Consider the following 27,750-nt stretch of genomic DNA (forward strand, 5'->3'; position numbering starts at 1 on the left):
GGTGTCTCTGGGTGGGTGTGTGCACAGGGACCAGGTGTGAAGGAGCCTGTTTCCAGGTGGCACTACGGGAGGGTCAGGGAGGGCAGGAAGGAGCTGAGGGTGCGCGGTGGGCACAGTGCCCGGGCTTCATGGCAGCGTCAGGAGGACAGAGGGGGACGAATGGTCCCTTCTCACGGGAGGGTGGAATCTGCTCATTTTCTAAAGATAAAAGTTCTCATTTAATTAGTTTCAAATATTTTGAAGCCACACTCTTTTTCCAACGAAAGCTTAGTAGTGGGTCACTGACGAGCAAAGCCCCTTGCGGCAGCCGGGGAGGGTCTGGGGAGGAGCATTGAACACCCTTCCCTCTGTGACCAGGGCTGGGGGGTGCGGGGGCGAGGAGTCCCGGGGCTCGGGGGGTGCACAGCTGGCGAAGGCTGCCCGTGTTCTCAGATACCCAGAGCTCCCACCAGGGCCCTCCTCTCCTCTGGATTCAGCAGGGCTTGTAGTTTCTTCTTCAGGGTGATCTGCTGTCTTACTCAGAAGTTCTAAGTGTCGTCCTTACTTGGTCGCCTCTTTGGGGTTGGCCCCTTATCCCCTCGCCCTGTGGTTGGTGCGGCCCGGAAGGGCAGGGAAGGCAGGTGGGGCCTCAGGACGCGCCGCCCGCCCACGCTGACCCCGACACTGTCCTGTGGCTGCTTTATCCAGGGGCACCTCTGTGGTCCAGGAGGCTGCTGACGAGGCCTGTGGAGCCCTTTTACTGAAAAACAAAGGTGACATTGAAGTCACGAGGATGACAAATTTTGGAACGCTGAAAGAAGGAGAAAGCAAAAATGTGGTGATCTGGATAGAGTAAGTTTGCCACTCAAACAGAAGTACAAACTGTGGTTTAAGAATTTCTGTAGAACCGATTTTATTTTGCTTGCTTATTTTTTCCTTTATGTATATCTTTCTAGATTTTCCACCCTGAAATAGCCTTTTTGCTTATACTCATAAAAGTATTTGCAATTGCCATTCACTAGTTACATTGAATTCTGTTTTATGGTAACAGTATTTTAGCTTTAGAAATCCTATCTCTGTTCATGGCTAATTTTCCTTTTCCAGGAATAAAGGAGACACTCCTCAAAACTTAGTCAGCTGCAAGTTGGGTGGCTGGGATAAAGCTAAACAGTTCAGATTTCAGATGCTGGATAAAATCCAGACGTGCCCCGAAGTGTCTCTTGTTTCCGTTCCTGAGAAGGAGAAGAATTTTGCGGATGAAAATATTAACTCGTTAGACAGCTGCAGGAAAAACAAAACCTATCAGACATTGGAGAGCAGTCTGGTGAACAACAGAGAAGCCTCTCCAGGTAGACGTTTCAGCTGTTGCCATTGGATCAGCTGCGCGAGCCCTGTCGGGTCCGGGAGCTGGTGCAGCCGCTCCAGGGTCTGGGCAGGCTAGTGGCAGCGTTTACCCTGTGGGCTCTTTGGTCTGGACCCTTCTCTGATACTTGGGGTAAAACAGCTGGAGAAACGCCCGGCGTGCTTTACACGAGCTGCTTCCTGCAACGATTCTAAATTGGGAAGAGGATGCCTGCAGCCCCCTTGCCTGTCGCTCACCTGTCGGGGGCTTCGGCCACTCGTCTATGTGTGATAGTCCCTTCCACCAGCACCACCACTGTCAGAACAGTTCACCTTTGGTCTAATTTTGGATTTAAATTTCATCTCCCAGATGACTATGCCTGTAAAGGAGAAAAGCAGAAGAATGTGTCACAGAAGCCCGAACCTGGTGGGCTCATTCCTCCAGGTGGAAAAACCCTGATCGTGGTTACCTGTGATGCAAAGTACGTGGCTGGAGGGTATGGAGGGAGTTGACTTTGCAGGCATCTGCGCGTTTGTCTTGTTCGGTTTCGCTTATGGTACTTATAGGTTGGATGTAAAAAGTATTGGTAACTATTTTGATGGGACGAAATCACAAGGAAAAGCGCTAGTGGAGGAAGTGGCTTGAGTAAGGGTACCCCCGCTGACTCCTGACTACGGAGGACGGGCACGGCCAAGCCCCCACAGCCTTGGGAAGCGGGGGCCCCGAGGCCCCTGCTGCTGCTCCCCAGGCCTGGCCTCAGCTCGGCCCTGAGACCTGCCTGCCCTTCTCCCTCCACCCGGGCAGCCCAGCCAGACACAGGCTCCCGAGCCCTCGTGGGCCCTTCCGTCTCCTGCCTCCTTCCCCGTGTCCAGAACCCCCGGCTCTGCCTGCTGGTCCCCTGGCAGCTGGGCGCTTTGGTGCAGTCCTTCTCCCCTCCCTCATCTCATCTACACTTGGTGATTTAAAATTTGTCAGAGGGTGGCTCTGATTAAATCAGCGCCTTGCTTCAGGCCCGGGTGGCGCTTTGAGCCAAGGGCAGTCCTCGAGCCAGTGGTTGGTGATGCAGCCCCCGTGGCGCCTCCATAACGTGACAGTGGGGCCGGGACTCGAGCAGCAGCGGAAAGTGGGCAGAAGGCAGAGTGGGAGGTGGTGTCTCTGGTCACGCTACACAGCTCTGATTTAAACTTGGGAGTACTAGAAATATTGTTTCCATTCTTAAGCGTGAGAATTACAGACAATACCATTTCAGGTGTGTGATTTTAGCTTGGGAAAACGTTAGCATTGCTTATTTTAGAACGTCCATTTTTTCCCTCTAAAAGAATTATTAAAAGCTAAGGGTGGGCTTACCTGGTGGCACAGTGGTTAAGAATCCACCTGCCAGTGCAGGAGACACGGGTTCGAGCCCTGGTCCGGGAAGATCCCACATGCCGCGGAGCAACTAAGCCCGTGCACCACAACTACTGAGCCCTCGTGCCACAACTACTGAAGCCCGTGCGCCTAGAGCCCATGCTCTGCAACAACAGAAACCACCGCAATGAGAAACTCACGCACCACAACGAAGGGTAGCCCCCACTCGCCACAACTAGAGAAAGCCCACGCACAGCAACGAAGACCCAACGCAGACAAAAATAAAGAAATAAATTAATTTTAAATTAATAATAAAAAAGCTAAAGGTGACTGGTTTGCTAGCTCTGTGACTTTCCCTGTGTGAACGAAGGGGGATTGTGTTGAACCTGCCTCTATTACTTACGACTCACACTAAACTGTGTCTCGTTTCTCCAGGAATTCTGGCCGCTGCAAGGAGCTCCTTCTGCTTTGCTTCTCCAATTTCATAATCGGGCGATTCCTTGAAGTGAACGTCGTAAGTGAGGAGGAATCACTGATAGCTGTCCGAGAACCCTTTTCATGGAAGAAGTCTAAAAGTTCCCAAGTGTTAGCTTCCACCAAAACTACAGTTGTCATGACCATGCAGAAAAGGTACCATGAGCGGACGACAATGCAAGCCCAGATCTTGGGCTCACGGTGTGAGGGATGCACGTAGCTGCTGTTGTTGGAGGGAGGTGGACGTCCTGGATAAAGGGGTGCAGCTGAGGCCCAGCGCCCTCCATTGTCCTGGGGACATGCTGTGAGGATGGCGGGGGGGGGGGAGGTGGCTGCAGCACCCCAGCTAGTCTCAAGGTGACTTGCAGTGCAGGCTGTGATTTGACCCTTGCCCTCAGCTCCTGCCACCTTTCGTGTTCCCATCAGCCCAGCCCGCCCACCTCCCGAGACAGCCCGTGTCCCACATGGGCACCCAGGGCAACAAGCAGCGAGGGGTCAGTGAGACGTGGTTGGCATGGCTTTCGAGGGCCATTCACAGCACCCGAGTGTCGCTTGTCGAGGGCAGGAGGGTTGCTTGGCTGTTTGAAGCCCATTTGAAGATGTGACACCTTTGAAAAATGAAATTAAGAAAAAGCATGTAATCTGCTAGTGACGCGTGGCTGGTGGCTTGGGGACAACCTGACCGTATCTGGGGTGTCGTCTGGAGAAAGTGCCGCGCATCCACGCTTTCTCGTCTGCAGTTATAAATCCCAAAAGCTCTGAAAAGCAGATTTTGCTTTTTTAAGTTAGGTGCCAAAAAATCATGACCTATAGGCTGGAGGACGTTCCACGACTTAGTCGTGTGGACGCGCCCCCTCATCTGCTGCCCAGAACTCACTGGGATGGTACATGCGGTTTTTCTGTGGTGGGAAGTCCTGAATCCCAGATCACATCTGACCTGGGAACAGTCGAAGATAAGGTACTGTGGGCTTCCACTAATGCGTGGGCTGGAGGGGAATCTGTTCAAGTATTGTGTGCTCATTGACCTTTGGGGTTAGACCATTGTTTGAATCCCAGCACTGCCACCCGGAAGCTGTGCCATCTCAGGCCAGTTTCTCAACCTCTCTGAGCCTTAGTTTCATTTGTAAAGTGCTAGTCCCCCCCTGCCCCACACGTGCCATTTCTGGCACTGAGCAGTCAACAGCAATCAGTAAGTAAGAACAGTACTGGGCGTGTAAACAGTAGTTGAGTGGCTCTAGGGATAGAACCTGAACACAGGAGCAAGAAGTCATGTGGCCTGCGGGCGGCAGGTCCACATGGCTGGACTCCAGTTACAGGAGCTTTTAAGAACCTCTGGCTGTCGTTTAGTGGTGCACCAAGCAGCTTTCCCGTTACAGTTTGGCTTAACTAGAGGAGTGAAGTAGAGCAACAGCACAAGTATTTAATCCTCTGGTAAGTTTTTCCCCATTGAATATTAATACATTGTCACTGTACAGGAGCGTCCCTAAAGCGAACACTCGGGACTTCCCTGGTGGCACAGTGGTTAAGAATCCACCTGCCAATGCAGGGGACGTTGGTTCGATCCCTGGTCCGGGAAGATCCCACACGCCGCGGAGCAGCTAAGCCCGTGCACCACAACTACTGAGCCTGCACTCTAGAGCCCGCAAGCCACAGCTACTGAGCCTGCATGCCACAACTACTGAAGCCTGCGTGCCTGGAGCCCATGCTGCGCAGCAAGAGGAGCCACTGCAATGAGAAGCCTGCGCACCGCAACAAAGACACAACGCAGCCAAAAATAAATAAATAAAAAATAAATGTATAAAAAAAAGAAAATGCAAGTAATCTATATTTAGAAAAAAAAGAGAGGGCACTGGGACACCATCAAATGGGTCCCAGAGGAGAAGAGAGAGGGAAAGGGGCAGAGAACATTCATAAAGACATAACAGCTGAAAACTTCCCTAACCTGGGAAAGGAAACAGACATCCAAGTCCAGGACGCAGAGAGTCCCAAACAGGATCAACCCAAAGAAGACCATGCTAAGACCCATTGTAATTAAAAAGGCAAAAATTAAAGATAGAGAATATTAAAAGCAGCACATTAGGTACAAGGGAACTCCTATAAGACAATTCGCTGACTTTTCAGCAGAAACTCTGCAGGCTAGAAGGGAGTAGCATGATATATTTAAAGTGATGAAAGGGAAAAACCTACACCCAAGAATATTCTACCCAGCAAGTCTCTCATTCACATTTGATGGAGAAATTAAAAGCTTTACAGACAAGCAAAAGCTAAAAGAATTCAGAGTCACCAAACCAGCTTTACCAGAAATGATAAAGGGACTCCTTTTAGCCAAAAAGAAAAGACCACAACTACATACATAAAAATTATGGAAGAAAAAGCTTATAGGAAAAGGGAAATATACAGTAAAGGTAGTAAAGCCAGCCTCGTATAAGGCTAGTAATAAGGTTGAAAGACAAAAGTAGTAAAATCATAAATATCCCCAATAAGGAGTTAAGGAATACACGAACAAAAAGATGTCAAATATGATGTCAAAAGCAATAATCGTGGGGCTTCCCTGGTGGCGCAGTGGTTAAGAATCCACCTGCCAATGCAGGGGACACGGGTTCGAGCCCTGCTACAGGAAGATCCCACGGCCGCGGAGCAACTAAGCCCATGCGCCACAACTACTGAGCCTGTGCCCTAGAGCCTGTGAGCCACATCTACTGAAGCCCGCGCACGTAGAGCCCATGCTCCGCAACAAGAGAAGCCACCGTAATGAGAAGCTTGTGCACCGCAACAAAGAGTAGCCCCTGCTTTCCGCAACTGGAGAAAGCCCACATGTAGCAACAAAGACCCAACACAGCCAAAAATAAAAAATAATTTAAAAAAAAAACAATAATCATGATGGGAGGAGAGTAAAAATGCAGGGTTGTTGAAAATGCATTTGAACTTAAGAGACCAGCAACTTAAATAAACATAGATGGATGAATGGATGGATGAATAGATGATGATGGATAGATGGAGGAACAGATAGCTATGCACATTGTGGAGAATATAGTCAATAACAATGTGATATATTTGCGTGGTAACATATCGTAACTATACTTACTGTGATGATCATTTTGAAATGTACAGAAATATCAAATCACTGTGTTGTGTAATAAGGAATAACAGTGTTGTAGATCGATTATACTTCAAAAACAAACTTACAGAAAAAGAGATGAGATTTGTGGTCACCGGAGGTGGGGTTTGGCGGGGGGAATTGGATGAAGGGGGTCAGAAGGTACAAACCTCCAGCTATAAGATGAATAAGTACTAGGGATGTAACGTACAGCGTGACACATGTAATGAACATGGCAGTATGTTATATGTGGAAGGTGTCGAGAGTGATCCTGGGAGTTCCCGTCACAAGGAGATATTTTTTTCTTTCTTTAGTTTTGTATCCATATGAGAAGGTGGGTGGTCACTACACTTACCGTGGTCATTATTTCATGATGCATGTAAGTCAGATCATTCTGCTGCGCACCTTAAATGTCTACAGTGCTGTCGTCAATTACATGTCCGTGAAACTGGAAGGAAAAAATAAAGCATAAGAGTTGAGCTTATTGGAAGCTTAGAAACAGTGTTTTCAAGCTCACTGGTCCCAGGGGCTTTTGGGAGTTTGGCATGTTCTTCTACTGGAGGCAAAGCAGCTCCCGGGAGAGCGGCCCCAAAGCTAAACAGCGCTTTGCAAAGCACTGCCTGAGGCCAGCAGTTCACGTACCAGTTGCTTTTGGTGATTGAACCTCTTTCTGAAATAGGAAAGGATGTTTAAGTGGAGACGTCCGGGGTGAAGTGCCTGGTGCTGAAGGGTGGTTTCTAACTTGCGAATCTCCTTTTAAGGAACCTGAGACGACAGCTTCCGAGTTTTCTCCCGCAGTACCCGATACCAGACAGGCTTAAAGAATGCGTGGGGCAGAAAATCGACATCCTGACCTTTCAGCCGCTACTCGCAGAGGTAGGAAAAGTGTCTCACGTGAAGTACTGATTCTTCACCACACTCGAGTTGTTTTCTGAACAAACTCAGGGTGAACCTTTGTTGGGTTCAGCCCTGGTGTGGGCTGTGTTCACCCCGGGAGCGGCGGGGCCCATCACTGTGTCCCTTTGCAGATTGTCGGGGCTTTGGGGGCTGGGGGCAAAGCGGGGGTGGGGGGACCCCCTGCCCCCCCATCCCGGCCTCTCTTCTACCCTGTGGCCGAGCCTCCCAGCAGCTTTCCATTTGTGACAGAGCTCTGAGCAGCTAAGCAGGGGAACCGGGAAAAGGCCTGTAGCCACACAGACCAGTGGGGGGTGGGGGAGGAAGGAGGCCAGGCCTCCCGTAGGGCTCCTCTGGCAGGTCGTCTCCTTGTCACCCTCCCTGGCGGGGCTGTTTCAGATCCGCTGGGGGAGGCCTGGTCTGAGCCTGCCCGCTGTGGCAGGTGGTGGTCAGAGCTGTGAGAAGGGGTGGACCTGCCAGAGGAGGCCAAGGGCAGGGGCAGCACTGAGCAAGGCTGAGGCAGGGGTCCAGGGAGGGAGGGAGAGTGTCTGTTCCGCTGGCAGCGGTGGCGGAGCGCGGCCCCTGTCCAGGAGGGCACTTTCCCAAGGGTTTGGGTGTCTGCTGCCTGAGGAGTGGGTGAGTGGAATGAGGGCCAGGGCCTGTGCTGCATCAGGGCAAGAAGGAGGGAGGAGACTGGATGGTGGCTGCAGGGAAACTTGGGACTCGCCAGAGATTCGTGGAGGGTGAGGGAGCCCTGATCTGGGAGAGCTGGGGTGGCAGGCGGAGAGGAAAGGAGGCTTGGGAGGAAGCTGAAGGCACCGAGGAGCACGCCTGCCCTGGGACTGATGGACAGAGCCGTCTGTCTGCTGGGCCTTGGGCCCGCGGCAGGGCTGGGCCAGAAGCTGCCCCCGGTGCTGGTGCTGCGATGCTGCCTGTGCCACCGGCCTGAGGTGCCCCACCCCAGGGTCACACTGGCGTCCTGCAGTGGGGAGGGTGCCGCAGGGGCACTGGGCACTGTCCAGGGACGGCACGACCACACAGATGGAGCAGCACCAAGGAGGGTACGTGGGCAGGACTGTGGGTTGGAAGCGGGGAGATCCGCCAGGCAGTTGTTGCAGTGATGGTTGCAGGGCCTGAACTGAGGCCGGAGCAGCAAACCAGCCCTAAAACACCTTCGAGAAGAACTTCGGGGCTGAGAAATTGATGCCGATGCAAATACAGCTTCTGGGACCATCGTGTGCCGGAAGCACGCCTGCACCTCTCCTGTAACGCAGCCTGGGCTCCGGGAAGGGATCTCCTCGTGAGCGTAGCAGTTACGGGTGTCTTCAGCATTCATGATAGTATGATAGTAATGGTCATGAAAAAGTGCTGTATGGTCTAAGGTTCCAGAGTACTTGCCCCTTTGTGATTCTTTAATTCACGCATGTGTCACCCCAGTACTTCCTGACTTCCTGTGCCCTTGTAACCGCCTCCCGACGCAGGTCCCCTTCCTGGGGCTCCTCCCATCCTTCTGGGGGACCTGAGCATCCCCTGCAGTGGTTGGTCTGTCAGCCTTGCGGGTCTCGCCCGGTCTTGACCTCTGGGCAGGCGCTGCAGAGACGCTGCCCTGCACATCCTCCCTCCTGGCGTTTCTCCAGGGGCTCTGCTTTCCTTCTCACCTTGGTTCTTTTGCACGGAGTCTGTGTTTTTTTTTCTAGCTCCTCTTAGGATTTTCTCTTTTTCACTAGTTTTAAGGAATTTAATTTACAGTGTGAGTTGCTGTAGTTTTCTTCACGTTCCTTGGCTTGGGTTTTTTGAGCTTACTGGAGAAAGTGAATTTACGGTTTTTCTCAAATTTCAAAGTTCTTGGCCATTCCGTCTTCAAGTATTCTTTCTGCCCCGCTCTCCACGTTCCCATTACATGTGTATGAGGCCACATGAAGTTGCCCCACAGCTCACGGCTGCTCCGTTCATTTCTCTTCGGTCTTTTTTCCTCTGTGTTTCAGTCTGAGTAGTTTCTGTTGCTGTGTCTTCGAGTTCACTGATTTTTTCTTTTGCAGTGTGCAGTCCCATCCAGTCTTTTTTTTGTTTTGTTTTGTTTTTTGCGGTACGCGGGCCTCTCACTGTTGTGGCCTCTCCCGTTGTGGAGCACAGGCTCCGGACGCGCAGGCTCAGCGGCCATGGCTCACGGGCCCAGCCGCTCCACGGCACGTGGGATCCTCCCAGACAGGGGCACGAACCCGTGTCCCCTGCATCGGCAGGCGGACCCTCAACCACTGTGCCACCAGGGAAGCCCCAGTATTTTTTTTATGTCAGACATTGTTGATATCATCAGACATTGTTGCTATTATCTCCACAAGTTCAATTAGGCTCTTTTTTTTTATATTTTCTGTCTCTACTTAATATGCTTAGTCTTTCCTCACCTTTGTTTTCTTCAGTTTTTTTTTTCTTCAACTTTTTGAATGTATGTAGTACAGTTACAACAAGTGTATTAATGTTCTTGTGATACTGGTTACATCACAGGTGTCATTTTTGGTTCTGTCTCTGTTGATAGGTTTTCCTCCTCATGGGTTGTAGCTTGTGCTTAGTTCCGTGCCTGGCCATCTTTGTTTGGACACTAAACATTCTGGATTTTACCTTGTTGGGTATTTCGTATTTTTCCGTTCTTGAAAATATTTTTGAACTTTGTTCTGGGATGCACTTAAGTTACTTGGAAATGGCCAGATACATTTAAGCCTGGCTTTAAAGCCTTGTTACGGGCTTCCCTGGTGGCGCAGTGGTTGGGGGTCCACCTGCCGATGCAGGGGACGTGGGTTTGTGCCCCCGTCCGGGAGGGTCCCGAGTGCCGCGGGCCGGCTGGACCCGAGGGCCGTGGCTGCTGGGCCTGCGCGTCCGGAGCCTGTGCTCCGCAACGGGAGAGGCCACAGCAGTGAGAGGCCCGCGTACCGCAAAAAAAGAAGCCTTGTTAGGAGGGACCAGAGTTGTTTCTAATACAGGGCTGATTCCTTCTGAGTACTCTACCCAGTGCCCCTTTACCTGAAGCCTTTCCATTTGGGCTGGTGGGACCCACAGCATTCTCAGCCCTGTGTGAGTTCTGGGATTTGTTACCTCTGACCCCGTGGTTCTCAACAGGTGAACTTCCCCCCAGGAGACATTTTTGGTTGTCACGACTGAGAGTGTGAACAGCATCTAGTGGGTGGAGGCCAGAGATGCTGCTAAACACTGTGCAGTGCCCGGGACAGCCCTGCCCCAGAGACCGGTCCACCCCGGTGTCGGAAGTGCCGAGGCTGAGGAGCCCCGTTCTGCTCCCATCACGTGCATCTCCCCATCCGATGTGGTTTCTCACGCTCGTGTGCTGACCTCTGTGTGGCGGAGGGCTCACATGGCTGCCCCGGGCTCGCTCTGAGCAGAGCTTGGAGGCTCTGTCTGATAGGAGCTGGGCGGTTGGGGCTTCACTCAGATGGTTCCCCATCTCAGGGCCACTGCCCTGAGCTGCCCAGTCGTCAGTGTTTGAAGGCTGTTTCGTCTGTCCGTGGGACTTACCCACCCCAGAGCTGCTGGCTTCCTGATGTGGGTGTGTGTGGAGTGGTCCTCAGCGCTCACTATCTTGCTGGCTTCTTTTTCAGCTTTTGAACGTGTCAAATCACAAGGAGAAGTTTTCAACTTTGCTCTGGCTTGAGGAGATTCATGCAGAAATAGAACTGAAAGAGTATAGTATGAGTGGGGTCACCTTGAAAAGAAACGGGGACTTGCTGGTTCTGGAGGTCCCAGGATTAGCTGAAAGTAGGCCTTCTCTTTACACAGGTAGGTTTGTTACGTGTCACGGTTTCCTAGATGGGCTAGAGACATTGAGCCACAGTCAGGAAAACGAATGCTTTTAACTGGCAACGCAGTAGTCACGCTGATTTTCTTTGCTTTGGGTTATAATTTCACTCAGAACTTGGCCAGCCTCTCTCTCTTCACACTGATGTGATTTTAAGCTGTTGATCCCAGTAATGTTTTTGTCTTACTCCACTTCTTCAGAGTGTTTGATTTTACAGTACAGCAAAAAAAAACTTATTGATTTTGTAGTTTTACGTGTGGTAATGTTTTTTAACTAGGTGATAAACTGATTTTAAAAACTCAAGAGTACAGCGGACACGTCATCGAGTACATCGGCTATGTGACTGAGGTGAGAGGCCACTGTTAGTTAGTTCATGTTGGACTAGCCCAGCGGACGGTTGCAGAGGTAAACTTCCTGCCTCAGCTCGGGATGGGGGTCCCCTGGTGTTGATGGTATTTTGGAAAATTTGAGGATCAAATGAATATTTAAATAAATGTGATGTGTAAAGAAGTCTTATCACTTTCAGCTGTGTAAAACACACTTACCTGTTAAGTACATCACATGGAAGGCGTGCATTTAGTCAGATTCGGCGTTCTGAATATGTTCTAGGAGAGAGAGCCTGCGAAGGAAAAACACACCTACACGTTGAACTCTGGTGTCTCCACGGGGAAGGCTGTGTTGGTCTGAGGCCCCGTGCCCATGCGGCTCTGAGCGCGGCCAGGGCTTCTCCAGCTACTCTCCCTGCTCCCTGCCGGGCACAGCGCAGGGACGGAGCTCGGGGGCCGCGTGGAGGGACCCACGGAGCCCGCACGCTGCCTGATGTGGGAACTGGGGCACCGAAGCCCCGAGCTGGGGTTGGGGGGTACGAGGACCAGCAGAGCCTCCCCCGAGGGTGGGGCCGGGCCCTCGCTGGGGCGGCAGGCGATGTGCCCCCAGGGACAAGGGGAAGACGGGCATGAATAATCCAGTGTGGAGACTCGTTCCTCTCCTCGAGAAGATGAGGAAGTGGCATCTGATCACCGTAAAAGACAGCAAGGATGTTGTTAGTGGAAAGGGCCCAGAAGGCGTCTCCAAAGGCAAGAAGCTGTGAGCACATCGCAGGGACGGCCGCTGCAGGCTGGGAAAGGCAAGAGAAGAGGCCGTGAGCACATCGCAGGGGCCGCCGTTCCAGGCTGGGGACTCGGACTCCGCAGACCTCGCCGTACGGGCTGCCGGGGCGCCAGCCAGGACCGCAGCATCACACGAGCCCGCTGGGGCCGATAGAAGCAGAAGAGGTGGTGTTTTGAGTCGAGTGGGCCTCTCAGGTGGGCGAGCTGTGCCTGGAGAGCAAGGTCGGGGTGCAGGCTGGTCCGTGGCAGAAGTGTGCCCCCGCCTGGCCTCATGGTAGTGTCGCTCCCACCAAGTCAGAGAAGCTTGGACGCGGATGCTCCCACCACCCTCGAGACAGGATGCGCTGTCCCCACGCCCCAGGCCGCTGGACCAGGCCTGAAGGTCGGGCGAGCCTCTTAGGCCTCGCGTGTTGTGGTTTACCCAGAGTAAGTCGCCGCCCTGGAGGGCGTGTGTCCTGGGCACCGGAAGCCTCCCTGCCTGCACAGGCATCCACGTCACTCTCTCCCTTCAGAAGCATCTTGCTCCTGCCTGACGTCCTGCACTGACCCAGCTCTGCAGACAAGGCCCTCACCCCCCGAGGGGGCGGTCCCACGTCCCTCACTCAGCACTCCCCGCACAGGGCCAAGGCCCCGTCTCGGGACACGCCTGTCCCTGTGCTCCTCGGGGCGTGCTCAGGGCCCGTGACCATGGCCACAAGGGCCCACGTCTGGGAAGGGAGGGAGAGCACGGGGCGGGGTGGGTAGGGGGTTTCGGGGCGTTTGTAGAAAGATGGCCACAGCTGCAGCCCTTGTCGCCTGTGAAAGCAGAGCCGGGATTTCCTGGGGCAGGAGCTCACTCTCCTTGATGACAGGTGGCCTGGCCGGGTGCCCCCTCCACTGCAGGGCAGGAGCCACTCAGCCTCAGCTAGAGGGCCCATCACCCTCCCCAGCGTGAGACCCCCTAGCTGTTGGCAAGGGCGTGAGGAGCCCAGAATGGCCAAGTGACCATCTCAGCTTCCAGAGAGTAGACCAGTTGTGCCCTTAGGACTGCCCTGTGGACTAAAACCTCAGAAGAAGCAGGACCAGGGATCTCAGGGGTGAGGCCCCCTTGGCCCCTGACTCCCAGGCTGGCGAGTCCAGAGCTGAAGCTGCCCTGCCGACCTTCCCACGGGACCGTCCGTGAAGCTGGCCGCTCCTGAGTGATGGGTGCCCGCTAAAGCTGTCCTGTTTCGGGTATTGGCTGTTGCTTTCCGTGATTCTCCGGAACCCCATGGCCAGCGCAGTGGCCTGGGTGCCATGAAGGCACCGGGGCCCTCAGGAGCGCCCCCGGATGGTGGGGCAGGCAGAGCGTGGTGCTTCGGGGAGCGGCGGGGGGTGGGGGGATGGAAGGCTCCTTGGGCTGAGCCAGCACTGCCCCTGGCCCATGCGCACCTCTGCAGAGGGCCTCCCTGTCTGCTGGGAGCAAACAGGTCGCTTGTTCCCTTCTCTCCGAGTTTAGCTCCATAAGCAGAGTTTTTGTTTCTAAATGCTATTTGACTCATGAAAGCTGCCCTGTTGTGTGGTTTTATGTTATCTTATGATTGCTTATCTTGGTTTTCCCAGTTTGTTTTTTTTTGCATAGTTTTTCAAATTTCTGTAAATGATAGCATCAGTAGATGATGTCCTTGGGGCCTCAATCTGTTGATAGCAATTCAAGTCAGTCCTCACTGCTGGTGGTTTCCTTGTGTGCCTGATGGTCTGTGACTACAGATTCATTTTCATTTGTCTTAATCTCTGGGAAACCCAGGACCCTGTGCTGGGCTTGCTTTCGTTTTAAGGAAAGCTTGTGTTTGCTTCTGCCGAGAGCAGGGGGTACTGTGAGCCTCACGTCGCAGCCTCTGCCCTTGCTGGCCCCCAGCTCTTGGGAGGCCCCGCTGCCTAGTGTTCCCGTCCTGTTTCAGCTCCTCTCAGCGTGGGGTTTTCTTCCTGCTCCTCTGAGGATTCTTATGCAGGACCTAGCTTTGGCTGGAGGGTCCCTGAATGTCTGCTTCCCTGTCCTGATGGGGGAGGGGGTCTCATGGCCGGCACCCCCTGCTCTTTGCGGTCGATCATGTGTCTCCTTCAGAGGTGGCGGCCTGTCTTGCACACCCTGTGTTCGCGAGCCCGCACGCCCGCCCGGTGGAGGCGTCGGCAGGTGTGCTGCTGGGGGTGGGGGCGGAACAGCATGGTGACTGAGTCCTTTCCCATCATCTTGTACTCATTTCAGATGCCAGATTTCAGCTCAGATCTGCAGGATGAATGCTTCATGATGAGTTGCTGGATATGAATAGGAGATTGTCCCAAGAAATCAAGTACATAGTATAAAAAGTCAATGATTTGTTTATTTTTAGATTCATGAAGAAGATGTAGCCCTTAAACTTAATCCAGAGTTTGAACAAGCATATAACTCTGAGCCTATGGATGTGGAATTTACATACAACAGGTAACGCTTCCAGGGACTCTTCCTTCTGGGTGGGCGGCTGTCTCACCTTCCTCGGTCCCTTGATGCCTAGGGGGCGGCATGCGTGCTCGTGGGTTGTGAGCAGGCTCCCTGCACCCGTGTCACATGCCTCTGTGGTCACAGCTTTGTCACCAGCCGTTTGGTAAGCGTTTGCATGTCGGTTCTTTTTTGGATCTTAAGTGAGAATCCGTGGTCCCTCATGTGCCGTCACCACCAGCCGCTCCTCCTCCACCTCACTTGTCACGTGTCACGAGGCGGGGACACCACCACCAGCTGTCTCTCCCCCTCCTCCACCAAGCCCCCACCATTAGCTGGGATTTTGTGTTTCTCTCTCCTTTACTTTTTAAAACAGAAGTTGGTGTGTTTGCGCACAGACACACACACACGAGCAAGTGTTTGCGTTAGTTGCAGCTGTTTTGCACTTGCTGCCTGCGGTCTGGAGCTGTGGGTTTGCTGACACAAGGTCTGCGGGCTGTGTCCGCAGCCTCCTTGTGCCCCACTGGGCGCGTCTGCCCTCCTGCCGGTGGGCACAGCGCTGCCCGCGCTCTGGCGGCCGCTGTGGACACCCGCTGTCTCCTCGTGCACACCCACCCCCAGGTTTTCTCGGCTGCGCACTCGGGGTGGGCTCGGGGTTTGGGGGATGCTAATGTTCCAGCTGTACACGTGGTGGCAGAAGTGCCCCAGCGGCTCAGGGTCTGTAATGCCCTCCCGAAACCTGATTTTGTGAAACCCTCGGCGTGTGCCTGCCTGGTAGGTGTGAGCTGTGTCTCCTATGGTCTTGATGTATGTATCTCTGACTACTTCTAAGGTCGAGAGTCCCCCTGTTTATTGGCTGTAAAATTCCTTCATCTGTGAAATGCTTCCTTGTGTCTTTTATTGACTATAATTTGATTTTTTAAATTATTTGTAGCTGTCCTTTCTGTATCCTTTATGCTAGACTATTCTTAGATACACCTGTTACAGACAACTTCTCTGGGTTTGTTACTTGTCTTTTCACTTTCTTAAAATATCTTTTGAGTAACAGAAGGTGGTAGTTTTAAGATAGTGGAATTTATCAGGGTTTGTATACCAGTGCTTTTCGTATACCAGTGCTTTTCGTGTTTTGTTTAAGAACTCTTTCAGTGTTTGGGCTGCAGCCAGGTTGGAAGGTGTTGCAGGTGAATGGATGGTGCAAGCGTGGAGTTGGCCCTTTTGAAGGGTGTTTGGCTGGGAAAGCAGAGAAGCCAGGACAGAGAGATGAGTGAGGAGGAGGCGCCCAGGGTCCGGGCGGCCTTGCCTGGTTTGCTGCTTACAGTGAGAGGAGCCAGCACCGCTCGTGTGAAGCCAGTGAGGTGGGTGTGGTGACCAGGCAGCAGGAGTGACGCGTGGGGTCGCGGGCTCCGGACCCGGGCCGAGGCCGTGGTCTTTGGCAAAGGCACACGTCCTCCATTGTGCTGGGCACACATGAGATGGGAGCCGATGGTGAGTGGGAATTTGTAAGGGATCCTTGTCGCTCTAGGACGTGAGGTGAGGATGTTCGCAGAGAAAAAAGAGGATGTGGACCGGGGGCGGGGGCGGGGGCGGGGGCAGAGGAAACACTGCTGCAGTCGGTGCAAGAGCCGCCCGACCGAAGGACACGGGCAGGTGGGCGGACGGATGCGCTGTGGGGCGTGAGCCTAGGAAGAAAGTGACCAGGAAGAAGCCAGAGGGCCGTGGGGCTGAAGACCACCGGGCAGTTTCCTGACCCAGAGTGTTGGAAAGACAGGAAGTTGAGGTCGAGGCAGGATGTCGGAATCTGAGTTCAGAGGGGATGCTGTCTGCAGCCGTCCAAGTGGGGAGCGAGGCGGGAACGAGGGCCAGTGGCTGCTGCTTCTGCACAGAGGGTTTGCTCGCCCCACATAAGTTTTTGGTGGTTTCGCATTGTTACTCAAAATCAGGCGATTTCACACTTTAAAAAATCTGTATTTACCACTTATTTTGACAAACGGAAGGACTGGGCGGCACCGCAGTGCAGCAGGAGGGACAGAGCCAAGAGGCCGGGCCCTCTGGACGGGCGACGGCTGCACCTTTATGCTACGTGCATTTTTCCGTTTTAAGAAAGTAGGTTTACTGAGAGGTAATGAAGGTAAAATAATCTACGCCTGTTTAAAGTGCACGGCTTGGCGGTGTTGACATCTGTTCACCCCGTGAAACGAGCTTCACGGTGAAGACTGCAGGCAGGTCTGGCACCGCAGGTGTCTCCTGCTGCCCTTGCCACCCTCCTCTGCCCCAGCTCCCAAGCAGCACACGCTAGTCTGCATTTTGTAGAATTTGCGTGAGGCCTACTCTTTTTTGCCTGGCATCTTTCACTCAGCTCCATTACTTTGAGATTCAGCCTTGCTTTTGCATGAATTCATTCCTTTTTATGACTGAGCAATGCTCCGTTATAAGAACATACCCGAGGCTACTAATCCAGGCATCTGTGGGTGGACGCTGGGCTGTTTGCAGATCTGGCTGTTAGAAGTGGAGCTGCTGTAAACACCCGCGTGGACAGGCATTTTGATTTCTCTTGGGTAAGCGCCTGGCAGTGCCACGGCTGCAGGCGGCAGCAGGTGTACACTGAGCTTCCTGAGACACTGCCAGACTCTCCTCAAGGGGCTGCACTGCTCGTGTTCCCAGCGTGCTCCCCACGTGCACAGCCCTGGGGTGCTCGGTGCTTCCTCCTCAGGCTCGGTGTGCAGTGAGGACTCACCTTGCTGTGATGGCCGACGCCGAGCGCCTCCTCCGCTCGCTGGCCGGCACTCGGCCTTCGTGAAGGTGCCCGCTCAGGTCTGTGGTTCACGTTCTGTATTGTTTGCTTTATTGTTGAGTTTTCAGAGTTGTTCACATATTCTCAGTACAAATCCTTTATCAGGTATGTTTTTTGCAAATATTTTCTCAGACTGTGGCTTGTATTTTCATTTTTAGTAGTGCCTTTTGAAGAGCAGGAATTCTTAATTTTGATGATGTTCAGTTTATCGGTTTTTCTTTCATGGATCATGCTTTTGGTGACGCATTTAAGAAGTCTGCCAAACTCAGGGTCACAAAGATTTTCTCCTACATTTTTCTCTAGAAATTTTGCAGCTTTAAGTTTTACATTTAGGGCTGTGATCTGTTCCAAGTTAATTTTTACAAGTGATGCAAGGTATGGATTGATTTGGCGGGGGCTGTCCAGTTGTCCCAGCACCATTTGTTGAAAAGACAGACTGTCCTTTGTCCAGTGAGTGACCTTTTCACCTTTTTGAAAACCAGTTGAGGGGATATATGTGTACATGTAGCTGATTCACTTTGTTTTGCAGGAGAAACTAACACAACATTGTAAAGCAATTATACTCCAATTAAAATACATATATTAAAATAACATTTAAAATAAAGGTTTATAAAAACCAAAAAAAAAGAAAAGAAAAGAAAGCCAATTGGCCTACGCATGTGGATCTATCCCTAAGCTGTCCATTCTGCTCCACTGGTGCGTCTGTCAGTCTTGCAGCCTACACCACAGAGTCTCGGTCACTGTGCCTTTGTGATAAGTCTTGAAATCAGGGAGGGCACGGCCTCCACTGTGTCCCTCTCTTGCAGAGTTGTAGCTGTTCCAGGTATTTGGTATTCCCATGTGGATTTTAGAATCCGCCTGTCGGTTTCTACAAAAAGCCTCTTGAGATTCTGATCAGGACAACATTGACTCTTTAGGTCCACTTAAGGGAGAATTGACATCTTTTTTTTTTTAATTGAAGTATAGCTGATTTACAATATTGTTTTAGTTTCAGGTGTACAGCAAGGTGATTCTGTTACATAGTTTGTATTTTTTTCAGATTCTTTTCCTTTATAGGTTATTAGAAGATGTTCGACACAGTTCCCTGTGCTGTACAGTAGGTCCTTGTTGGCTGTCTGTTTTATGTATATAGTAGTGTGTATTTGTTAATCCCAAACTCCTAATTTATCCTTCTCCCCTCTCCCTTTTGGTAACCGTAAGTTTGTTTTCTATGTCTGTGAGTCTGTTTCTGTTTTTGGTAAATAGATTCATTTGTATTACTTTTTAGGTTCCACATATAAGTGATATCAAATAATATTTGTCATTGTCTGTCTGACTTCACCTAGTACGATAATCTCTGGGTCCATCCATGTTACTGTAAGTGGCATTACTTCACTCTTTATGGCTGAGTGGTATTCGGAGAATTGACATCTTAATATTGAGTTTTCTAACCCTTGGAAATGGTATATCTCTCCATCTAGTTAGGCAGTTTTTCATTTCTTTAGGCAGTGCTTTGTACTTTTCACTGTACAGGTTTTGTATATCTTTTGTCAAATTTGTCCCTGACTCTTTAAATGCAATTGATGTTTGTATATTAATCTTGTATCCTGCCAGCTTGCTAAACTCACTTGATGGTTCTAGTAGCTTTTTACAGATTACATAGGATCTTCTGTGTATACAGTAAAATCATGTATTCAAATAAAGACGGTTTTGCTGCTTCCTTTCTCATCTGGATGCATCTTGTTTTTTCTCGCCTCGCACTGGCTAGAGCCTCCAGAATGGTGTTAAGTAGGAAGTGACGGGAAGTGGCGTCCTTGCCTTGTTCCTGATCTTAGGCCAGTAGCGCTCACTCTTGAACCATCTAGTGCTGTGTGGGCTGCAGGTTTTTGTATTTGGCCCTGTCAGGTTAAGGAGATAGACTCCTAGTTTGCTGAGATTTATTTAATCAAAAATGGATATGGGATTTTGTCAAATGCTTTTTCTGTATCTGTTGAGATGATCATGTGGGTTTTCAGCTTTGGTCTATTAAGATAGTCAGTTACATTGATTGTAAAATCAACTTTGCATTCTTAGAATAAACCCCGCTTGGCCATGATGTAATTTCCTTTTATATATTGTTAGATCTGATTTTCTAAAATTGTAGTAATTTTTTCGTCTATGTTCATGAGGAATATTGGTCTTTAGTTTCTTGAAGTATCTTTTTCTGATTTTGGTACGAGGTAACACTGGCCGCACAGTAAGTTGGAAGGTGTCACCTCCTCTTCCATTTTCTGGGACAGTTTGTGTAGAATGGGTATTATGTTGACAAAAATATTAATCAGTAGTCAGTCTAAGAAACATGAAGAATTTTATTTTAGCTAACCTGAGGATTGTAACCTGGGCGACAGTCTTTCAGAAGCTCTGAGGACTGTTCCCAAGAGGTAGGGCGGAGACCAGTATAGGTGTGATTTGAAGGGGTGTGTGCAACCAAGCACAGTTTGGTGGGAGGTCACTGCTGTTCACACGGAACAGATGCCTTAGCTAATGGTTTTAGTGCTTTTCTGAACATGGGAAGAAGCAGAATACTGGGTTTATAAAATTTTCTCCTGAAAATATCTAACTATCTGAGGACCAGTTCTGCCAGTTTTCCCAGAGCACAAATGCTTCGTCCTTGTCTTCCCTGAATTCCTTTTGGGATGTACTGTGCAGTTGTTAACGACTTGATTCTTGTAGAACTGGAGGATGGACAACATTTTTTATGTTACAGTCCCCTCCCTTTCAGTCTTAGTTTCAACCAAGGTTTGGGAGGCATTTAGTGACCGTTTTGTCCCATGGTGCTAGGAATGCTCATTCCCAGCTCAGATGGGGATTTCATTGCTGGGCCCCTCAGTGTGCTGGACTAGGCCCTGTTAACAGTGTAGCCCAAAGCCTCCGGACCACCTGTCGCTCTAGTCATTTACGGTCCAGGAAATGATTCCCTCTGGTTGCTTCTTCCCACATCTAGAGTTACTCTGCTGCAGTCACTGAGCTTATGGAACTATGTATTTGGTCAATTGTTTCAGGTCACCTAGTCGTCATTATTTTTATCGGGGGCTCAGTCACACATTTGGTAATGCAGGAAGCAATAATCTTGTTGTTAGGAAGAATAGGAAGAATACAGGTGATAGAGCTGGTAACACTAATAAGGTCATAAGTATTTAAGCTGAGAACCACCATTCACTGCAGCCCAGAGTCTCCCCAGGTCGTCTGACCTGTCTGTTCTGCACCAATCACTGTCTTTAAGGGAAACGACACATTGGCCTTGTCCATAAAGTCCACCAAAGATGTCTGCACGTGTACAAGGTGAGTGGTGGGTCACCGTGACCCCTCACAGGACTGAGAAAGGAATGTTATCTTCTAAGGAGTTACATGGCTGGCTCCAGAAGGAGAAAAATCAGTCTTTGGTTGAGCAGGTATTTCTGCCATGGGGGAGGTCAGGTTAACACATAACGCAGATGCAGATACACACTAGTCGGAGGGAGGAGGCCAGAGGGCAGAGAACAAGTTTATGTTTAAAGTTTTCTTGTCTTGCCTTAAAATATGACTTTCATCAGTTCTTCCTTAAATGCTTGGTAGAATTCACCAGCAAAACCTTCTAGGTCTGAAGTTTTCTCTGTGGGAAGCTTCCTGACTACAAATTCAGTTTCTTTAGGAGATTAAGAACCTTAGTTTCTTGCCACATGGACTCTGGTAGTGTGTGTGTCTTTACGGATTTGTGCGTTTCATCTGCGTTATCTCATGTATTTGTGTGAAATTGCTCATGATGTTTCCTTGTTGTTCGTCTAGTGTTTGTAGAGTCCTTGCTGGCGTTACCGCTCTCATTCCCAGGACTGGCAACACGTCTGCCCTTTCTTTTCCTGTCAGTTTGGCTAGAGCTTTGTCGGCTTTACTGATCTCATTGAAGGATGGACTTCCAGCCTCATCAGTATTCTCTCGTGTGTCTCTGTCTCTAGTCTATCGGGGTTTTGGGGGGGTGGTTTTGGCTGCACTGCGTGGCTGGTGGGGTCTTAGTTCCCCAACCAGGGATCGAACCCGGGTCTACGGCAGTGAAAGCCCATGTCCTAACCACTGGGCCACCAGGGTACTCCCAGTCCGTTGGGTTTTGCTCTGGTCTTTATTATCCCTGCTGGACCTTTAGGTTCTAAGCTTCTTCCTATCACAGACAGTGAAGCAATAAACATTCTTACATCTTTGTACCGTGATGGTGGGAGAATTGTCATCTTTGCCGTATGGGGTCTAGGAGAGCTTCCTTTAAGTCCTCTCTTCTTTCTGTTCTTTGTCCTCCTTTGGAATCCTTGTCTGTCATTGTGTTAGCTCCCACCCAGCTGCTTTACTTTTCTCTCGTGGCTTCCATCTCCGTGTCTTTGTCTTGTTTTTTGTTTTAGTAAATACTGCTGGTATTTTACCATCTAGTGTCTTGCTGTCCTTCGGATTAATTGTGTTAAGGAATTTTAAGGGTCAGTTTCTATTCTGAGCTATTACATTCATTTCCTTTTTGGCATTTCTTGAGATAATAATTTTTTGTTCAGCCTATTCAGGAGATGGATATTTCGACTGGATAACTTTCTGTCGAACCTTTCTTATAGGCCCAAGATGAAAAACGTGGTGTTCTGTGTGGTGAATTCCTCCCGTAATGTGCTCCAAGGATTTCCTGGGAAACGTTTGGCTCGTGTTTTCATGCTGTTTTCATGCTGTTAGGGGTAAGGTGCTGGGCTGCAAGTTGGCGGGACGTCTGGTTTCCTCGGGCGTTTTAGAGTCTTTGTTATGGTGACTTCCCACTGGAAGGTTTCTTCCTCTTTAATTCATCTGCTTTAAGTTGTCTTTTCTTTCTTGGAGTCACAGCCTTGCTAAGTCCCAGGAGGGTCTTTTCTGGTTGCTGCTCCTCTTGAATGGAGTTTATTGTATCCCAGGGGTGATGGGGCTGCCAGGAGCCTGGGACCCTGCAGGTGAGGCTCCGGTTCCTTCTGGCCCCGTACACGCCCACAGAACGCTGCGCTGTGGGAGCAGGCCCTGACGGTGACCTGCATTTTCCGGAAATCCGTAAATCCACCTGTGGCCGGAGTTCTGAGGTGGCTTGAACCAGCTCTCGTGCCTTTGCTTGTTCGAGGCCAGATGCTCCTTTCTGAGCATTCTCTTCTTTTGTGCTTTGGAGCTTTGGTCATCTTGTTCCATTGAAGGTGGAATTTTATTTTCCATTTTTTGTTCTTTTTGTTGTGTTAAAATACAAGAGAACAGGGACTTACCTGGCGGTCCAGTGGTTAAGACTCCACGCTTCCACTGTAGTGGGCACAGGGGTTCTATCCCTGATCAGGGAACTAAAATCCCGTTTGACGTGCGGCAAAGCCAAAAAAATAAAAAAAAAATGGAGAACAGGCCCACAGTGGAGTCGCTTATACTAAGCCCCACGTCACCAAACTGAGGTTTTACTGAATTGCAGTCTTGGCTGTCCCAGAAATGGAATTGTGAACCAGTCAGCCAGGAACCCCCTGATTAGCACTGGGGGGTCGTCTCCCTGAATGACCCCTGCCGTCCCCTCAAGGACAGTGACCTTTGCCCCAGCCCGCCTTTTGGCCTAAATCCCTCCTTGTCCCTGCTCCCTTCTGCCTGTAGAAGTCTTTCATTTTGAACATCTCCTCAGAGCTCTTCTGTCTGCTAACAGGATGCTTTACTGCCTGATGCCCATCAATTTTTGCTCTAATAAACTTAAATTTTTTTTTTTAATTTTATTTTTGGCTGTGTTGGGTCTTTTCTGTAGAGATTCCCCATCTGCTCAACCATTATGTCCATCTTTAAATCTTAAATGTATTTATAACAACTGTTTTCAACTTCTTATATGCTAATTGAGTGTCTAGTTCATTTCTGGGTCTGTTTCTTTTAACTTTTCCCATGAGGATGCTTCTTATTTTCCTGCTGTTTTGCTTGTCTAATAATTTTTTAATTTATTTAATTTTTTTATTTTTGGCTGCGTTGGGTCTTAGTTGCTGCGCGCGGGCTTTCTCTAGTTGCGGCGAGCGGGAGCTACTCTTCGTTGCAGTGCGCGGGCTTCTCATTGCGGTGGCTTCTCTTGTTGCAGAGCGTGGGCTCTAGGCACGCGGGCTTCAGTAGTTGTGGCTCGCGGGCTCTAGAGCGCAGGCTCAGTAGTTGTGGCTCGCGGGCTTAGTTGCTCTGCAGCGTGTGGGATCTCCCCGGACCAGGGCTCAAACCCGTGTCCCCTGCATTGGCAGGCGGATTCTTAACCACTGCACCACAAGGGAAGCCCCAATACTTAGCATTTTTAACATGCTTCAGTTTATTTTTTTACTGTTGTTCTGAGTAAATTTCACAGGAGTGAATCTTTACCATCAAAGTTATTTTCCTATTGATGCAGCTCTGACAGTTCACAGGCTATATTTCCTCCTTTTTCTACTTGTCCACTTTATACATTAAAACAGGAATATTCCCAGAAAGGAAGGCATCCCTGCTGTCCTGACAGGTGTTGAGAGTTTCCTCGTAAAACTCCTGCTGGTTCCTCCAGCCTGGTCTCATGTGAGTGTTTCTTAAGGGTCCCAGGGTGCTGACCCACATCACTCTCTCCCACAGGACCACCAGCAGACGGTGTCACTTTGCACTTGAACAAGTTGTCCACTTGGGCGTAAAAGGTATTAACTTTTGTGGGATGACGGTGTTACATCTTCCCAGAGTATTTTTAGAAGCGTCACGTAAAATTTTGTCTAAACCACAGCCTCTTCATTCATACATTAGAAGTAAAACTATGTGATACCCAGTGTTTTCCTTTCTATTGGGGACGTTCAGTGTTTTCTTACAATTTCAGCTATGTAGAAATAGCATGCTTAAGTTATTAAAAATAAAATGATTGCACTCTGCTTTCCCCCCTAAATGTAACTCATTTTTGTACTTACAAATAGACAAGTAAATGGCTTTGTTGCCAAGAATATGCGGTGCTGGCACTATGCTGTAGGTGAGAAGCAGTGCACAGGGCCAGAGAGGAGAGGAATACACAGACATGAATTTCTTCAGGACGAGCTGCCTCTGTTCATCTTTCTTAAGCTTTCCAGTAATGTCTACCTTCTCGCTTTTTCTTGTTCTAAAAGTGTTGTTTCCAGAAGAAATCATTTTACAGTCTCCCCAAGTGACATGGGATTGGAAACACGCACAAGACATCAAAAACCACGGACAGCCCACCTCCAAGGTATTGCTTTATTTATTTTATTTTTTATTTTTTTGGCTGTGCTGGGTCTTCGTTGCCGCACCCGGGCTTCCTCTAGTTGCAGCGAGCGGGGGCTACTCTTCCTTGCAGTGCGCGGGCTTCTCATTGCAGTGGCTTCTCTTGTTGTGGAGCACGGGCTCTAGGTGCACGGGCTTCAGTAGTTGTGGCACGCGGGCTCAGTAGTTGTGGCACGTGGGCTCCAGAGTGCAGGCTCAGTAGTTGTGGTGCACGGGCTTAGCTGCTCCGCAGCATGTGGGATCTTCCCGGACCAGGGATTGAACCTGTGTCCCCTGCATTGGCAGGCGGATTCTTAACCACTGTGCCACCAGGGAAGTCCCAAAGCTTTCTTTTTAAGCCATTTTTCTGCATGATTTTTCTAGAATAGGAAAGCCTTGAAGGACCAAACTAAGCACACCCCAGAGGAGCAGCGAGCGGGTGCCCAGGACACACCAGGGCCATGGGCGTTCGCCACAGAGACAGGCAGGCTGGGTGAGTCTGGGGACCAAGCCAGCTCCTGCAGGACTTGGTGGGGGGGGATCTCGGGCAGGCGAGGGGACATGTGTTCTGACCCTCCTGATGGTGGGCTGCTCTTGTCCACCTGTTAACAACCACTCATAACACCTTGGTGACACTACACAGGTGACGCGGGGAGTGGGCGGAGTGGCCTATGCTTTTGCTCTCAGCCGACTATCCCGAAGCAAGTGGCGCTGGGACGGGTCGTGAGGGGACCAGCCGTGACCTCCGCCGACCCTGTCTCTCCCTTTGGATGCAGTCAGCGGAGCCCCGAAAGCGAGAGAGGAGTTTTTCAACCCCCTGCTGAACGAAAACCAGAAGTTGGCGGTGAGGAGGATTCTGAGTGGAGACTGCCGCCCGATCCCCTATGTGCTCTTCGGGCCTCCTGGGACTGGCAAGACGGTGACCATCATAGAGGCTGTTTTACAGGTAATGGTGGGTGGGGACGGGGTCGCGGTAAACAGAGCTGTGTGCTCCTGTCATCGGGAAGCATCGGTTTAAACCATAGATCAGAACGTTGGAAAGAGTTTGAAAAATCCCAGTTGTTTCGTATTTAACAAAGTTTGTTATGTGGCTATAGGACTTTAAGAGCTCATTTCCTACGTTTAGACAGGAGTCGCTCCACTTCAGAATCGAAACTGCACAAGTGTCTGGCGCCTCCACTGAGATTTAAATTGAGTTGTGGACATTGTGTTCAGTGTCCTGCGTCGCTGGGGACTCGGGTCGCCCGTGGGTACCCAGGCCCGGGAAGTTTAGGGTCTGGGAGACGGGGACTCCACCACCTGCACACAGTGGCAGGGCCAGGCTCAGACGCATGAGGGGTGACGTGGGCCCATGCAGCAAGTCCACGTCAGGAGCCCTCATGGGTGGGCCTGGCACTGGCCGCTGACCCGTCCCCTTTTGCCTCCCGTGTGTCCTGGGGAAGGTCTTCCACGCTCTGCCGGACAGTCGGATCCTGGTGTGCGCACCCTCCAACAGCGCGGCCGACCTTGTGTGCCTGCGGCTGCACGAGAGCCAGGCACTGCGGCTGGGCGCCATGGTCCGTGTGAACGCCACCTGCAGGTTCAAGGAGGTGAGCGTCCTCCCCCGACCTTGTCCCAGCACCACAGCAGAGCACGAGGACTGTTTCCTTCCTGAAGGTTTAGTGACGTTCTGGGCGTTCCCAGCTATGTTAAATGCTGAAGCTACTCTCTTATTTTTCCCCAAAGGTACAGTTGCTTTTTGGTTCTGTTGGTTTACTAGAAACGCTCCCAGTTTGGTTAACAAAAGAGATTGAATCTAGAAAATGTATGTGGTTGTTCTGGGGAAGGATCTGCGGGATTCACTGTTATAGTCGTGGTTCTGGAGTCTGTAAAACATGGACTAAGTTGATAGGAAAACACAAGACGTTTTGATAGAAAGAGCAATCTTAGATCAATAGTGAGTCACAGCTAAGAAGTGGCAGCAGGATGAGCTTATCATTCAGAACTCCAGTCAGCTTTGTGACTGTCCAGTGTAGAGAAATGCTGAGTAACCTGGCAGACGGCCTGCCCCCACAGAGCGCCACAGAGACCATCAGGCCGTATTGCAGAGACGGGGAAGACATCTGGAAGGCCTCTCGCTTCAGGGTGGTCATCACCACGTGCAGCAGCGCGGGACTCTTCTACCAGATAGGGTTGAGGTGGGCTCTTGGGGCTTCCTGGGCAGAGGCGGGGAGGAGGTGGTGTGTTCGCGGAGAGTCGGGAGGTACCCGGGGGTGGGGGCAGGAGCAGGGGGCAGGCGCCCCAGGCAGCGAGGCGAGGCCTTGCTGGGCAGGACACATGGACAAGAGTGACCCCGGGAACGTGCCTTCTCTAGAGTCGGACACTTCACGCACGTGTTTGTGGACGAAGCGGGCCAGGCGAGCGAGCCCGAGTGCCTCATCCCCCTGGGGCTGGTCTCAGACGTCAGCGGCCAGGTGAGGCTCATGCGCTGTAGTCGCCCCAACCTTGGCCCCTGCGCGCCACACACCAGGGGACTCGCTCATGAGACGGATGCCGAGAGCCGTCCCGTTCGTGTCACAGATCATCCTGGCCGGAGACCCCATGCAGCTCGGACCGGTCATCAAGTCCAGACTTGCCACGGCCTATGGGCTGCACGTCTCTATGCTGGAGAGACTGATGTCCCGACCAGCGTATCTGCGAGACGAAGATGCTTTTGGAGCCTGTGGTGCCTACAACCCCTTGTTGGTGAGCTTGGACCCCACGTGCTTCTTGGTGGGACTCGAGCAGAGGGGCCCACGGGGGAGCTCACCACCCTGTGTCCCCTGAGCCACACCCAGGGGCAGGGCCCAAGCAGCCCACCCTCCTTCTGCCACCACCCCCAAAGTGCACCTGAGGCACTTTCAGCAACTCCACGGTCCCAGGAACTCAGGAACTGCTTCCAGGGCCTGCTGAGGGGCTCTCTGGGGGGCCGGCCCTTGCAGGCAGCGCCAGCCCCTCAGTAAGAGAGCTTCAGTCTGTGTCGCTGTGGGAAACGGGAGGGAGCTCTGGAAGTTTACCTGGAAGAGAAGGCAGCGTGTCTGCGGTCTCCCGAGGTACCGGTGGATGTGCCAGTCCCTGGGTTCTCAGCCGACCTCTGATGACACAGAGGGATGGGCCTCAGGGTCTGCATTGCAGGAGCCCTCAGCACCCTGGAGCTCGGGAGCTTTGTGTCCATGGGGTCCCCTGTTGAGGTGAGCCAATAACATTATCCTCTGGGCTCCCCCAGTATAGAGACAAGGAGAGGTTCTCCTCTGGACTTTGAA

General features: G+C 51.1%; 1 protein-coding gene across 1 annotated transcript in view; it reads left to right on the forward strand.

Moving 5' to 3' along the window:
* Positions 1-27,750, forward strand: part of MOV10L1 (Mov10 like RNA helicase 1) — a 44,571-nt gene that overhangs the window by 11,076 nt on the left and 5,745 nt on the right. Inside the window, exons 6-21 of the mRNA XM_067698757.1 lie at positions 688-831; positions 1,084-1,328; positions 1,691-1,802; positions 3,104-3,298; positions 7,001-7,115; positions 10,739-10,916; positions 11,213-11,283; positions 14,393-14,484; positions 23,846-23,904; positions 24,358-24,455; positions 24,854-24,962; positions 25,246-25,415; positions 25,912-26,058; positions 26,525-26,646; positions 26,823-26,922; positions 27,029-27,193. Coding sequence (XP_067554858.1) covers positions 688-831; positions 1,084-1,328; positions 1,691-1,802; positions 3,104-3,298; positions 7,001-7,115; positions 10,739-10,916; positions 11,213-11,283; positions 14,393-14,484; positions 23,846-23,904; positions 24,358-24,455; positions 24,854-24,962; positions 25,246-25,415; positions 25,912-26,058; positions 26,525-26,646; positions 26,823-26,922; positions 27,029-27,193 — 2,122 coding nt within the window. The remainder of the gene's footprint in view (positions 1-687; positions 832-1,083; positions 1,329-1,690; positions 1,803-3,103; positions 3,299-7,000; positions 7,116-10,738; positions 10,917-11,212; positions 11,284-14,392; positions 14,485-23,845; positions 23,905-24,357; positions 24,456-24,853; positions 24,963-25,245; positions 25,416-25,911; positions 26,059-26,524; positions 26,647-26,822; positions 26,923-27,028; positions 27,194-27,750) is intronic.

The sequence above is a fragment of the Pseudorca crassidens genome, chromosome 11, assembly GCF_039906515.1.
Source record: "Pseudorca crassidens isolate mPseCra1 chromosome 11, mPseCra1.hap1, whole genome shotgun sequence".
Classification (NCBI taxonomy): Eukaryota; Metazoa; Chordata; class Mammalia; order Artiodactyla; family Delphinidae; genus Pseudorca; species Pseudorca crassidens.